This window comes from Lucilia cuprina, chromosome 3 (assembly GCF_022045245.1).
Source record: "Lucilia cuprina isolate Lc7/37 chromosome 3, ASM2204524v1, whole genome shotgun sequence".
Classification (NCBI taxonomy): Eukaryota; Metazoa; Arthropoda; class Insecta; order Diptera; family Calliphoridae; genus Lucilia; species Lucilia cuprina.
This window is the reverse complement of record NC_060951.1, coordinates 27558068-27574529: the sequence shown is the minus strand read 5'-3', so window position 1 is coordinate 27574529 and position 16462 is coordinate 27558068. Positions and strand designations below refer to the sequence as shown.

The window sequence follows — 16462 nt, the reverse complement described above, 5'->3', positions numbered from 1 at the left end:
ATTTTTAACTAATTCTTTCATATGTTTTCTGAAAGTAATTTTAAACAAGAACTAGTTACCAACTTGGTTCCTTAGGGATAAAAACGGTACTAGTTCTTAAATAACTATACAAAAATTATAGCTTATTTAATTTTAGGAAATGCTTACTGAGCCTTTTTAGGCGCTCATCTACTTAAAAACTTAAGTAACCCCTTTTCACTAGTCACGTAACTAGTTGCTAATTTTGATGGGATAACGTATACTAAGTTAAAACTGATGAAATACACCTAGGCCACTACCGGACCTGTTGTTGTTTTCATTTAAAGACAAATTTTACATTTTTAATAGTTTTCTGATTGAAAATGAACATGATCCCTTTTCACTAGTCACGTAACTAGTTGCTTAGGTTGGTGGGATAATGTATACTACATTGAAACCGAAGAAATACTCCTTGTCCGCTATCAGGCCTAATGTGCGATAATTTTCATCAAAGAGGTTTGTTCGATTAATCGTCCGATATTCAGAAACTCAGTTTCAAGAACTTAATTCCTAAGAATTTTCCTATTAGTGTTCTTCAGGGATGTTATATCCAAATCAACAAGTCTGCGGTTAGTAGTGTACCCATCATAATAATCTCAGACTTGCTCATATTGAGAAGTCTTCTCGTTCTTCTCTTGTTAAGGCCAGATCGTGGGATCTTTGTGGTTCTAACCTTATGGCGTTATTTAGCTATTTAATTGCAAAAATTAGCGTTCTCTGGCTCTTTTACCCTTAAAGCAAAAACATTATCTCTTTAAGTGTCGTCCGCTTTCGAGAGGCCTGGTATCCATATAATGTAAAGCTTATCCCTAACAGCGTAGACGGTTAAAGCTTTCTTACCATCCAATACGGTGTTAAATAAGGCCCTATTTGCATTCTGTCAGTCGAGAAATATTTAGGTCTTGTTGGCGCCAATTTATGTATTCCGTTGTGTGCCACATTTTCACTAGCCAAGTCTCTCTATATATATTCTACTTTATTTTCTATTTGAAATCAGTGTTTCAAAGTTCCCGATATATTCACCTAATTAGTTAGTTGAGCCAAAACAAACAAGTTGGGAAGGTAAATGATAATGTGTCACCTTTTCATTAGTTATGTAACTAGTCTCTTTAAATATATTCTAATTAATATTCTAACTGGGATCAATGTGTCTAAGATTCCGATATACATATTAACCTAACTAGTAGGTTTATTAGAATGAAACAAGTAGAGAAGAAAACTGACACCTCTTCGATTTGCAACTATCTTGAACAGAATATGTCCCCTTTTCACTAGTCAAGTAACTAGTCTCTCTAAATATATTTTAAATTTATATTCAAATGTTTCAAAGTTTTCGATATATTTATCAAAACAGTAGGTGTATTAAAAAAACAAGTAGAGAAACTAAACGATAATGTTTCACCTTTTCACTAGTTAAGTAACTAGTCTCTCTAACTATATTCTTACTGTGAACAGTGTTTCAAAGTTCCAGATATATTTACCTAAGTTGTATGTTTATTAAAAAGGAACTAGCTAAATGATGGGTCCCCTTTTCGCTAGTCAAGTAACTAGTCTCTCTAAAGATAATCAACACAATATTTAAAGTTTAATTTAGATATTAAAAATTTTAACAATTTCAGTTCATAAATCCAACAGTTTGATTTCCAATAATTTACTTTCACACAATTATTAACACACTGTCGCTATCGCCTCCATTCTGTCTCTTAACAATTATGAGTGAAATTTGAAAAAAAATCTTTTATAAAACAAAGAAACGCAATCACAGCACAGATGAGAAGTCTGAATTTTCATTTCAGTTAATTGATTGTTGGACAAGTGGGTAATAATATTGGCCAACAGCAGTCACTGAATACAGTACAACAATATACACTGAATACGTCACTTCTTTTTACTCATTCAAAATTCGGTTCGTCGTCACCGTCATTCATACAAAAGAGATTTTGTTATTTCTTTTTCTTTTTTATTTTTTGTTCTTCATATAAAAATTGTAATAATAATAATTTTGCGCCAAAGAATGTTAATGACAATATGTACAGCTGCTGCTTACTGTAACTGATAATATTGCTGGTACTGTGGTGCTGTCGGTGATGGTCATCATCATGATGATGATTTTTTTGTGATATGACACAAAGAAATTGGTTAAGAATTATTTAAATTCGAAACAAGGGTGTTGATGTTATTTTGGATTGTTTTTTTTTTCTCGCAAAAACTTTTATTGTGTTCAAAACAAATAAATAAACAAAAATATATATAAGAGAAAAAAATTTTAAGTAAATAAAATTAAAATTTTTATGATTTCTTTGTATAGAATCAAGAAGTATATTTTGACAATTATTCAGAAATATTTGAAATTTATTGGGAAATGAAATGAATTTTTTGAGGAATATAATAATAACAATATAAATGACTCATCATTGCATTTTGCATTACAGGATAAAAAAGGGTCAAGTTGAAGAGTAAACTACAAAGTTTCGTATTAATTTCCACCAGATAGTCATTATAAAGAACAATTTAAATAAATTTTCTTTTTACAAAACATTTTGAAAAATTTCATTAAAATTATAAAACTTTATTTTAAAATACAGATCAGTCTATAGTGAAGACTATAGATTAGTCAATAATCAACACTATATATCAGTATATAGTTAAGACTATAGAGCAGACTATACTCAAGAATATAGATCAGTCTTCGGTCAAAACTATACATCAGTCGAAAATCAAGAATATAGATCAATCTATAGTCAAAACTATTGATCAGTATATAGTAAAGATCAGTCTATAACCAAGACTATAGATTAGTGTAGCCTAAAGACATTCTATAGTCAAAACTATAGGTTATTCCATAGTCAAGACTATAGACAAGTCTGTAGTCAAGACTATAGATCAGTCTATAGTCAAGACTAAAGATCAGTCTATAGTCAAGACTATAGATCAGTCTATAGTCAAGACTATAGATCAGTCTATAGTCAAGACTATAGATCAGTCTATAGTCAAGACTATAGATCAGTCTATAGTCAAGACTATAGATCAGTCTATAGTCAAGTTTATAGATCAGTCTATAATCAAGACTATAGATCAGTCTTTATTCAATACTACAGTCAAGACTATATATCAGTCTGCAGTCAAGTCTATAGTCAAGACTTTGTATCAGTCAAGAGAAATGAAAATTTGTTTAAATTTTAAATAACAAAAATTGTGTCTATTTGGATTTTGAAATTTTCTATTTTCTTTAAAACAAAAGTGAGCGTGTATAAATTGTGTTTAATAATTACAGAAATATTTTTATTTCGTCTGAGTTTTTACATGAATTAATTTTAAAACCTCTTTGGTCTCACTTTTATTTCAAAAATTAATGAGTTTATTTTTATTACACAGCTATTAAAATTATTTGGTGGTTTTTAGTTAAACAAATTGACAATATTTTTTGGTGTTTGGCAAAATGTTTGCAAAAATTTTGTAATCAACTCTCGAAAATGTTTTCATAAATTTGTATTTACATTTGCTTATTACAAATATTTTCTTTTTTTATTTAAAATTTTTTTAGGCTTAATAAAATTTTGTGTACCCGAAATGCCTCATCAATTTTGCATGTATTTCTGTGTCTTTTTTTCTAGCAAAAGACGCAATTTGTTAATTGTTATTATATATATTTTTTTAAAAAATATATTTATTTTTAAATGACAATCTTTCAGTCTATTTAAAATCGCGTTTTTTATAAAATTTTGTATTCAAATATTTAAGAGAAAAAAATTGAAATCCAAAATAATGATAATTAGTATGACTTTTTGCAGACCTTGATATTTCGTTAAAAAAAGACAACAATAACAAAAAAATGGTAATTAAATATTACAGTATATTTAAATGAGCAAATAATATTTATATTTTACTAAAGTTATAAATAAAACAAATTCGTAATGAGAATAAATGTAATAAAATTTTTTATATAATTATATTGTTGTTGAATATTTATTGATGAATATTAAAAAGTCAATACTAAAGATCAATCTATAGTCAAGAATATAAATCAGTCTCAAGTCAAGAATATAGATCAGTCTATAGTAAAGAATATAGATCAGTTTATAGTCAGACTATAGATCAGCAAGATCATTCTATAGTCAAGACTGTAGATCAGTCTACAGTGAACTATATATAATTCTTGACTATATAATGATATATAGTCTTGACTATAGATCATTCTATAGTCAATAGTCAAGACTATAGATCAGTCTAAAGCAAGACTATAGATCAGTGTAAATCAAGACTACAGATCAGTATATAGTCAAGAATATAGTTCAGTCTATAGTCATGCCATTGCTTAGTCAATATAGTAAAAAGTAGATCAGTCCATATTCCAGGCTGTAGAACAGTCCATAGCCCAGACTGTAGATCAGTCCATTGTCCAGACTGTAGATCAGTCTATAATCAAGACTGTAGATCAGTCTATGATCAATTTATAGTCAAAACTAAAGATTCTTTGCAGTCAGTGCTATAAATCACTTTATAGTCCAGACTACAGATCATTCTCTAGTCTTTATTCAAGACTATAGATCTCTTTATAGTCAAGATTTTATATCCATCTATTGTTAAGACTTTAGATGATAAATGTTTAACATATCATCCTTAAGTTGTACTATTTTTTTAAAATAATTTAAATGTTTCTATTTCATTATTAAAATTTTGCCAAATCTTTTAAAAATTGTTTTACTCTGCATTATATGTTTTAAATATAATATTTATTTGTCATTTATATAGAATGCAAAATATTTTCTTAAAAAAAAACACAAAATAATAGAAAATAAATTGCAAAAAATATTAAAAAAAAGAAAATCTCAACTCATCATAGTCAATTTGTGAGGCATATTAATTAGTATGCGCTATCCTAAAATTATCACCACGAGTCCACAAGAGTCACTCAATAAAGAAATACACTTCCATAAATTATAATGCTGCAAACGAACATGTACAATTCAATATAATTTAATTTAAAATTGTTGACAATTTTTTAAAGCTGAACAAAAATATATTTTAAAATTGCAAGATTATTTAGAATAACAAAATGGTGGAGAGTTGTGTGGGAGGAATTTTGAAAGCAGCAGTTGTTTGATGCTTAAATTGTAATGGTTTTAAAAGTTTAAAAATAGGGCTGTAATAGTATTATTTTTGCCTTACTATTTAAGGAAAAGAACCCAACTGTTTACAGTATATATCCTAGGTAATCTATTAGGGAGACAATTGTCACTTAATTGTATCTACGTATTAAAGAGTGTAGATAGTTAATTGTTTTTTATATTTAACATGCGGGATCAGTCGTTTTACTCAACCGCAGAAATGTATATTTTAATGATTTAAATAAATAGAAAATTTTTAAAAATAAATTCATTCCGCGTATAGTTACGCTTAATAAAAATTTTCTTTGTTTTTCATTTCTGATAGTATTTGTATGGTGAGCTTCAATGAAAATACTCTTTATTTCTATATCATTTCTATTAAATACATTGTATATTTTTAAAATCATTTAATTTGTAAAAAAAAAAATATTTAGCAAATTTTACACGAATTCTCAAGAAACCATGAAAAATTCTATAATTTTTTATTGTTTAAATTATATTTATAGGTTTTCTTTAAACATTATTAAAGAATTGCACCAACACTATTTAGTTTTAGATTAAATTGCTCATTTAGAAAAAAATTATAATTTGTTTGGCTTTAAAATAGACAAGATTTTTTGTTAATTTAAACAAATTAAAGAAAAAATAGGATTTAAACAAATAATGCACTATACGCGTTTTGCTAAAAAAAAAACTTCTGATCCTGCTTCAGTTCTATAGATTAGTTACAAGTATAGATCAGTTTTTAGGCAAGACGATATATCAGTCTGTAGACATGACTATAGTCAGTCTATAGTCGAGGCAATAGATCAGTCTATAGTCAAGACTGTAGATCAGTTTTTAGTCAAGACTATAAATTAGACTATAGTCAATACTGCAGATCATTATTTAGTCATGACTTATAGCCAATACTATAGATCAGTCTTTAGTCATGACGATAGATCAATATATAGGCAAGACTATAGATAAGTCTATAGTCAAGACTATAGATCAGTCTTTAGTCAAGACGATTAATCAGTCTATAGTTAAGACTATTTATCAGTCTATAGTTAAGACTATAGATCATTCTGTAGTCAAGACTATAGATCATTCTGTAGTCAAGACTAAAAATCGTTCTGTAGTCAAGACTATTTATAGATCAGTCAATAGTTAAGGCAAGACTATAGATCAGTCTATTGTCAAGACTATATATCAGTGTATAGTCAAGATTTTAGATCAGTATTTAGTCAGAGCTATATATCAGTCTATGGTCAAATCAGTCTATAATCAAGACCATTCATATATCAGTTTATAGTCAAGACTAAAGATCATTCTATATAAAAAACTATAGATCAGTCTATAGTAGAGCCTATAATTAAGACTATAGACAATACTATAGATCAGAATTTAGTCAAGACGATTAATCAGTCTATAGGCAAGACTATAGATCAGTCTATAGATAAGACTATAGATCAGTCTATAGTTAAGACTATAGATTCTGTAGTCAAGACTATATATAGATCAGTCAATAATTAAGGCAATAGATCAGTCTATTGTCAAGACTATAGATCAGTCTATAGTCAAGATTTTAGATCAGTATTTAGTCAGAGCTATAGATAAGTCTATGGTCAAAATTATAGACAGGTCTATAGTCAAGACCATACATATGTATATCAGTTTATAGTCAAGACTAGATCATTCTATAGACAAGTCTATATGCAAGATTATAGATCAGTCTATAGTCAAGCCTATAAATAAGACTATAATAATCAATACTATAGATCAGTATTTAGTCAAGATTTCAGATCAGTCTACAGTCTAAATCTACCAACGTTCTTCTAGGCTATTGTCTTTCTCCCTCTCACAGATAAACATATTACAGAACTAGTTCTAAATCGTATACTTTTCCTTAACAGTTTTTTTTTTTTTGATTTATCCATAAACTGAAGATCACTTTATTCATTACAAAAAAAGAAAAATCCCCATTTAAACTGATATTAATTAAATAATAAATTTTATTGTACATGACAAAATGTTCTGCAGTTTTAACTGTATTTCAAAAGTAATTAAATGATAAAAACAAATTCTTAAATGTTGTATAATTTTTTCTTATATTTATTTATTCTTTTCTTGCATTTTTATTAATAAACCAGGCACACTTCTTCTGTTTTTTTGAAATACATCTACAATCATTGTAGTTACAAGTAAGGGGTTTCGAAAAATATATGGGGATTTTTATGGAATTCGATAAAGTAATTTTGAAGTAATATAAATTTCACTATATATGGCATAATATTTATTACGTTTTGAAGATTAATGTGGATACAATTTAAGGCAATGGGCAGTTACCTCTGATTAAAAATTTAAATCGTTTTTAACTCCCTGTCTGATTTATTTGTTCGTAGTATATTATTTAAGAGATTGGAAGTTCGTTTACTGATAGCTATAGCGTATGTAGGGAAATTATTGTAATTGATCATGATTTCGAAGCCAAAAAAGGACTTTGATTTGAAATACTCTAAACACTAAATGTGTAACTTTGTAACAGCAGCGGCATTCGGCAAAATGAAACCCCTACTTTTGCAAGACAAACATCAGCCACAATATTTGCTCACACGCACAAAAAGTGTTTAAAGCTAAAAGAAGATGAAGGATGAAAACAAAAATAAATACAAAAATTTAACAGTAAATTGAACAGACAACTTAAATACCATAAATGGACAGTAAACAGCCAATATTATGTCAGAATTTGCTAAAAACACAAAAAATAAAAGAAAACAGCACAGATTTAACAATAAAAACAAAACTGTAGAAAAAAATTCAAAAAACTTTTTTCGTGTTGCCACAAAAGAAGAGAAATCTTTATTAAAATTATGACTTGATTTGTGGCTTCATTGATTGCTTAGTGGTTGGTAAGCTACTAGGCTTAAAACCCGATAATAATGAAAATTATTTTATCAATATATATTTCATTTAGATATGTTTTTTTTTCTGTTTATTTACTTTAAACAAACATGTAGTAGAAAATCTCTGGGCGGTATGTTCAAAAGTTAATTAAATAAACTTGTTCACAAAATAAACTTATACGACTGACTGGTCGATCGTTGAGCTTAAAAAATTGTCTCTCTATGAGTTGTTTAATATTTTTTTGTGTAAATAAATACATTTTTTAATATATCATAAATGTATTATTTATATTTTTTTATTATTTCTTCAATTCTTCATTAAATAAACATTAAAATTGAGTACAAATTATACGCATATAGTGTGTATATAGAGTGCGTGCGTGTCTTGAACTATCAGACGGTTATACAAATATTGAGAGATATCTACATACATAATCTTACAAGAGCACATAACCCACCGAACATGAAGTGTGTAATTGAGAGGAAACATATTGTTATTAATATCAAGAATTATATAAAGTATTAACTTGACTAAAGTGATAAAGTGATATATAATCTTGATTTCAGACTGATCTGTAATATTGAGTATAGAGCGATCTGTAGTTCTGACTTTAATATGGTCTATAGTTCAGTCTATAGTCTTGACCTTAAGTTTAGTCTATACTCTTGACTATAGACTGATCTATAATCTTGACTATAGACTGATATATATCCTTGACTATAGACTAATCTATAGCCTTGACTATAGAATAATCTATAGCCTTGACTATAGACTGATCTATAGCCTTGACTATAGACTGATCTATAGCCTTGACTGTAGACTGATCAATAGTATTGACTATAGACTGATCTATAGTCTTGACTATAAACTGATCAATAGTATTGACTATAGTCCTGACTACAGACTGATCTATAGTCTTGACTATAGACTTATATATAGTCTTGACTATAGACTGATCTAAAGTCTTGACTATAAACTAATCTATAGTCTGGAGTAAAGACTAATCAATAGTCTGGACTAAACCCTAATCTTTTATCTTAAATATTGACTGATCTATAATATTCACTATAGACTGATCTATACTCTTGACTCTAGACTGATCTATAGTCTTGACTATAGACTGATCTATAGCATTGACTATAGACTGATCTATAGCATTGACTATAGACTGATCTATAGCATTGACTATAGACTGATCTATAGTCTTGACTATAGACTGATCAATAGTATTGACTATAGTCTTGACTACAGACTGATCTATAGTCTTGCTTACAGACTGATCTATAGTCTAGATTACAGACTGATCTATAGTCTAGACTATAGACTGATTTATAGTCTTGACTATAGACTGATATATAGTCTTGACTATAGACTGATCTAAAGTCTTGACTATAGACTAATCTATGGTCTTGACTATAGACTAATCTATAGTCTTGACTATAGACTAATCTATAGTCTTGACTATAGACTAATCTATAGTCTTGACTATAGACTAATCTATAGTCTTGACTATAGACTAATCTATAGTTTTGACTATAGACTAATCTATAGTCTGGACTAAAGACTAATCAATAGTCTAAACCCTAGTATTATATAGACTTATCTATAATCTTGACTATAGACTGATCTATAGTCTTGACTATAGACTGATCTATAATCTTGGCTATAGAATGATCTGTAGTCTTGGCTATAGACTGATCGATATTCTTGACTATAGACTTTTCTATAGTCTTGACTATAGACTGATCAATAGTCTTGACTAGAGACTGTTCTTTAGTCTCTACTATGGACTGATCTATGGTCTGTAATATAATCTGATCTTGTCTAATCAGTTTAAAGCCCAAGAATATATATTTTTTTTAATTTTTCTATAAGTTAATCTCACCTTCAAATGAGTTTATAATTTATGGTTGAATTATTAAGAAAATTTTTTGATAAAACTTACCAGTAAACCGGTTTCAACATTTGGTATTAAAATAATTTTTGAACCATCCATTAAATTATTTTCTTTTAATAAACCATCTTGAAGTTCTCTGCAAAAAAAAATTGAAAAAAAAAATAAAAATTAATAAAATATTTCAAAATATGTAATATATAAAAAAATAAGTTTGACATAGTAACTAAACTTAGTACTTAATTGGTAGTTAAGTTTGGTAGAGAAAAAGACACAACAAATTCCCTGACAAAACACATTCAAGAAAACCAAAACAAAGCAACAATTACCATTGTTTGTATTAGCAACAAAAACTATTTTTAACTACTAATAGTTTTCTTAAGTGTAACATATAAAATTTATTTTTAATTTCATTAATTTTTTTGAAATAAAATTAATTATAAATAAAAAGAATGTGTTTGGAATATTTAAAAAATATGCAGAGACAACAAAGAAAAATTTTTATTTGTAAAAAAAAAACATTTACCGAGTAATTACAATGACAGCAGTGTCAGTTGAATGTTTAATGACAATTGTTTTCTTCTGTTTAAACTTCATTTATATTTTATGTTTAAAATATAAATAAAATACAATTGCAAATACTGCTCAAGTACTTATATTTCAAATAAAATATATTCAAATTCTGTATTTCGGTTTTAAAGTAGAAGAAACACTAAATCAACTGAAGCGAGGGTTTGGTATTTTTTTTCTTTTTTTTTTGACAAAATTTGCAATAAACGCTTTAAAGTTTGAGGGTCAGTCATTGTTTTTTTTTTGGCGACAAATTTTTAAATTTTTTATAATTCTACTTTGTATTAATGTATTGAAATAAATTTCAAATTATTGTGTACAACTTTTCTATACACAACTGGATGACAATCTGATGAACTTTTTATAGAAATGTTAATCTTAATATGATCCCTTAATCGCTGTTTGAATAACTTTTTGAGTAAAATGTTGACCAGAACATGAACAACAATCTGAAGAAATTTTCAATAGAATTGTAGTTTAAAATTTGGAAATTTTTGTCATAGAAAAGTTGTTTACAATCTGAACATGACCTCTATAAAAGACATTTTTTCAACAGAATTTGAACAATAGAATTTGAACAAGATTTCTAAAGAAAAGTTGTTCCCAACCTGACAAGTTGTTTACAATCTGAAGAAGTTTTCTATAGAAAAGTTGTACACAATCTAAACAAGTTTTCTATAGAAAAATTGTTCACAAATGTAATGTTTTCTATACAAAAGTTGTTCACAATCTGAACAAGTTTTCTATAGAAAAGTTGTTCACAATCTGAACGAGTTTTCTATAGAAAAGTTGTTCACAATCTGAACGAGTTTTCTATAGAAAAGTTGTTCACAAATTAAACAAGTTTTCTATAGAAAAATTGTTGACAATCTGAAGCAATTTTCTATATAAAAGTTGTTCACAATCTGAAAAAGTTTTCTATATAATAATTCTTCATAATCTGAACATGTCTTCTGTAAAAAGTTGTTCACAATCTAAACAAGTTTTCCATAAAAAAGTTTAATATAAACGTTGTTGACAATTTTAACAAGTTTTATATGGAAAAGTTGTTTACAATCTGAACATGTATAAATAAGTTGTTTACAATCTGAACATGTCTTGTATAGAAAAGTTGTTAAAAATCTGAACAAGTTTTCTATAGAAAAATTGTTGCCAATCAAAACAAGTTATCTATAGAAAAGTTATACGAATTTTCTTTAGAAAAGTTGTTGACAATCTAGACAAATTTTCTATAGAAAAGTTCTTGACAATGTAGACAAGTTTTCTATCGAAAAGTTGTTTGCGCTCTTGAACAAGTTTAGAAAAGTTGTGCATAATTATGAACACATTTTCTATAGAAAAGTGGAAATTTGTTTGTAATCTGAACAACTTTTTTATTGAAAAGTTGTTTACAATTTGAACAATTATTCTATAAAACAGTTTTTTACTATTATTTCTATTAAGAACTTATTCACTTTTTTCTATTTTCTCTGTTTTAATTTTGAAAAACTTAAACATTTTTTAGAATTTTTGTTTTAATGTAAAAGGCAATGACATTTTTTGCACGATTTTCTGGTTTAAAACACAAATTATTTTAAATATTATTGTTGTTATTGTTGCACAGCCATTATTAACAAAAATTCACGAAAATGTTAAAACAAATAAATGTTAATTTTATGCTGATAAAGCTCATCATCTTCTTTTTTTTTTTCTTGACTGGGGAAGGGGGAAATAAACTGTTTAAATTGAATTGTATTTTATGTTAAACAGACAATCACCTTTTTTAAGGAAAATAAATTAACAAGAAAATAAGTTTAATCATCATATAGTATATTCTTAATGAAAAAAAAAAAAAAAACAATAAAATAAACTTTTGCTATTTAAGCCAGTTTTTGGAAGAATATTTAAAAAAAATAAAACAAACATTTATTTAGTTATGAATTAAGTTCAACAACAATTTATAAATTAACACCTGCAATAATAATAAATACATATTAAGAGAGACAAAAAAAAAATTAACAAAAAGTTAATAAACAAATCAGCACATGTGTCAACAGCGACATTTGACTTTAAGATGTGAACAATTATTTTTTTAACTTTTTTGTTAAATTGATTTGTTAACAAGTTTTCAGAGGTGAGTTTCTATCTGATAGAATCATTTTAAACTAATATTTAATATTATAGATTGGACTTAAGTTTCAGGTTAACATCCGCATTGTCTTTAATATCCGCATATTTTAGAGATTGAAAATTTTGAAATTATATACTAGAATCCGGTATATTGTAACAAATATAAAGAAAAATATTAACATTTAATTGAATCAATTAAACATTTCTTCTTTCGGTGTATTCTTAAAAGAAATCAATTTTATATATTATTTATTAATTATTGTAATTCCCCCCAAGGATTTAATTTATTATTTTCCTAAAAGCTTGATTTTAAAATTATTTCGAATTTAATGTGATTGAACAAAAAACCCTTTTTATTTTAAAATAAAGTAATTAAAATATCACTTTTAAGTTCAAAATTTATATAAAACAATATAGTATGTATTCGTCATATCAGTGTAAATGTGATTAAATTTTTAAATTAAAGTCATTGAACGAAAAACTGTTGTATTTATTAAATAAAATTAAGAAAATACTTTCAATTTTCAATTTAATTACAGCAAAAACTTGCACACAGTCAAGATAACTTTTCTATGAAAAATTTGTTTACAATTACAACTTTTTTTATAGAAAAACTGCACAGAATTTGTAAAAATTTTCTACGGAAGAATGGCTATACATTTGGCACACATTTTTTATACAAGAGTTGCTCCCAATTGGAGCAAATCTTATATAGAAAACTTGCTTACAATCGGAACAACTATTCTTTGGAAAATTTGCTCACAATTGGGACAAATCTTCTATAAATAACTTGGCCACAATTGGGACAAATATGCTCTAGAAAACTTGTTCATAATCGGGACAACTTTCTCACAATTGAGACAAATCGTCTATAGAAATTATGATTACAATCGTGAAAACTTTCTAACAATTAAGACAAATCTTCTTCAGAAAACTTGGTCACAATTGGGACAAATCTTCTTCAGAAAACTTGGCCACAATTGGGACAAATCTTTTGTAGAAAACTTGTTCGAAATCGGTACAACTTTTCTATAGAAAACTTGTTCGAAATCGGTACAACTTTTCTATAGAAAATTTTTCAAATTGGAACAAATTTTCTGTAAAAAAGTTGCTCATAATTGGGACTAATTTTCAATAGAAAACATGCTCAATTTGGAACAAATTTTCTATAGAAAACTTGCTCACAATTTGAAAAAAATGTGTTTTTTTTATAGTAAACTTACAATTGGGACTAATTGCACAATTGGTACAAATTTTAAATAGAAAACTTGCTCACAATTGGAACAAATTTTCTATAGAAAACTTGCTCATAATTTGAAAAAAATTTCTAAAGGAAACTTGCTCACAATTGGGACAAACTTTCTATGAAAAACATGCTTACATTTGGAACAATTTTTTTATAGTAAACTTACAATTGGGATTAATTTTCAATAGAAAACTTGCTCACAATTGGGACAAATTTTCTACTAAAAAATTTGTGCACACAATTGGGAAAAACATTCTATAAAAAACATGTCACCATAGTGTTCACAATTGGTAGAAATTATCTAAACAAAACTAGCTTACAATTTGGACAAAACTTTTATTAAACTACTTGCGCAGAATTGCAACAAATCTTTTAAAGAGAACTTGCTTAAATTGGGAGAAATTTTCTATAGAAAAATTGCTCACAATTAGGTCAAATTTTTCTATAGAAAACTTACTAACAGTCGGAGCAACTTTTCTATAAAAAAATATAATCAGTAAGAAACTTTCTATAGAAAAACTATTTTTAACACATTTTTATAAAGAAAAATACTAGAATTTATGAGAAACTTTACTATAGAACATATTCTGTAGTCTAATATAAGCGCTTAATTGGCCTTGAGATTTTTAAAAATTCCTTTATATAATCTATAAACTTTGATATAATTTAATTATCCTTAGCAACTTTTTCTTCGAAAAACTAAAAACATACAGAATATTGGAATGCTATTCAATTTTAATTCAAAAAATATTTGTTTACGCTTAAAAAACATTTTTTCTTCAAAACATTACAAACGGTAACAATGGCAACTCAGTGTATGCGAGAGTGGATAAGAAAATAAAAAACAACAACAATTTTATTTCAAAGATATGTAATAATGAAAATATCAAGATTTCCTTTTTTTTTAAAAATGGTGGTGCGCTTTTAAAGTATAAAATGTTATGGCGGCAATATGGCAACTTGTGCTAAGGTAATTTGGTAACAAAAATAACTAGGAGAAACAACAACAACAATAGCAATAAATTTATAAACAATAAACAATCTAAAAAAATGAATATTGAAAGTTTTTTGGTTATGTTGTTGTAATGTTACCAAAAAATACCGTTACATATGAGAAAACAAAAAACTCTGAGTACGAGTAAGTGCTTGTGTCTATTTTTGTTTATTATTAACTTTATTTTTTTTTCTCTCGTTAGTGTTTGTGTTTGTTTTGTCATGGCTGTTGCATTTCGTGTTTCATAGTTATTGTTGTTGTGCATTTTTGCTATGGCACCTAATTGTTTGTTGGTGTTTATAAGTTACACCAACTAAAAGTTAAACAAAAACAAAAAACAAGGACTCCAAGGAGAAATATTATATATTATGCTTTTGTAACAACAAATACATACTTTTACTTTAGTTTTTGGGTGATGCCACAACAAAACCAGATTAATTGTTTATAACCAAGTTTAATGGTAACGTGTCTGTGTGCATGTCTGTTTGTTATATTGTAACCCGATCAAATGGTACAATGGGTACGTATGTTACGTACATACAATATGTAAGTTTTTACTTGCCAACCAAGGTGAATGAAATGTCTAGAGTAGATTTGTTTATACACATTTTTTTCAACTGACAACTGGCTGGATATTTTGTTGACAACAAACTTAATATTGGTTGGTTGCCTAGAAAAATTCAAATGCCAGAGAGGCATAACAATTGTTATAATTTAAATATGTGTGTAAGTATGAAATACTTAAGAAACCCTAAAATCTATTGTCAATTATTGTAATATATGGTCGCTAATGTTGGTGGGTAATTGATTTTGGTGTGGAGTTTTGTGGCTCTATGTCTAAGGTGACCAAAACATTTGGTTGCTAAGTTTGAAAAAGTATTTTTAACAATATTAGGTAGATGTAGTACTAATAAACTAACTAACTAACCTACTAACTAACTAACTAACTAACTAACTAACTAAATAACTGACTAACTAACTAACTAAATAACTATCTAGCTATCTATCTATCTATCTGTCTGTCTGTCTGTCTGTCTGTCTGTCTGTCTGTCTATCTATCTATCTAACTAACTAAAAATTTCTTTAGACTTCGAACAATTTTTACTCAGAAAGGTTGTTCCGAATGTAAAAAATGTTTCTATAGAAAAGCTGTTTACATTGTGAGCAATTTTTATATAAAGAAATGTTGTTCACATTGTGAATAATTGTTCTATGGAAAAGTTGTTAAAATTGTGAACAACTGTTCAATAGAAAAGTTATTCAGATTCGAACAATTGTTCTATAGACAAGTTGTTCAGATTGTACAGAACTGATCTATAAATAAATTGTTCAGATTGTTAGCAATTTTTTTATAGAAAAGTTGTTCATATTGTTCAATAGAAAATTGTTCAGATTCTGAAGAACTGATCTATAGATAAATTGTAGATATTGTAATAAAATTTTAATAGAAAATTTGTGCAGATTGTGAATAACAAAATTGTTCTACCCATTTGGCAAAATATTGTCAACTCATCTGATGCTAAAAATGATTATGTTGGAGGGATGCTAGTATTACAAAAATTAAAACGCCACCATAAAAATCATTAAAGTTTTATTGTAAGTTTTACAGATGTGGATGGTTGTGAGAGCGATTACAT

The 16462-nt window shown here is 27.0% G+C and overlaps 1 protein-coding gene across 1 annotated transcript in view; it reads right to left on the bottom strand.

The window, feature by feature from the left end:
* LOC111679461 (midnolin homolog) overlaps nucleotides 1-16462 on the bottom strand; it is a 103008-nt gene that overhangs the window by 30466 nt on the left and 56080 nt on the right. The window contains exon 2 of the mRNA XM_046946596.1: nucleotides 9958-10045. Within this exon, the coding sequence (XP_046802552.1) occupies nucleotides 9958-10045 (88 nt within the window). The remainder of the gene's footprint in view (nucleotides 1-9957; nucleotides 10046-16462) is intronic.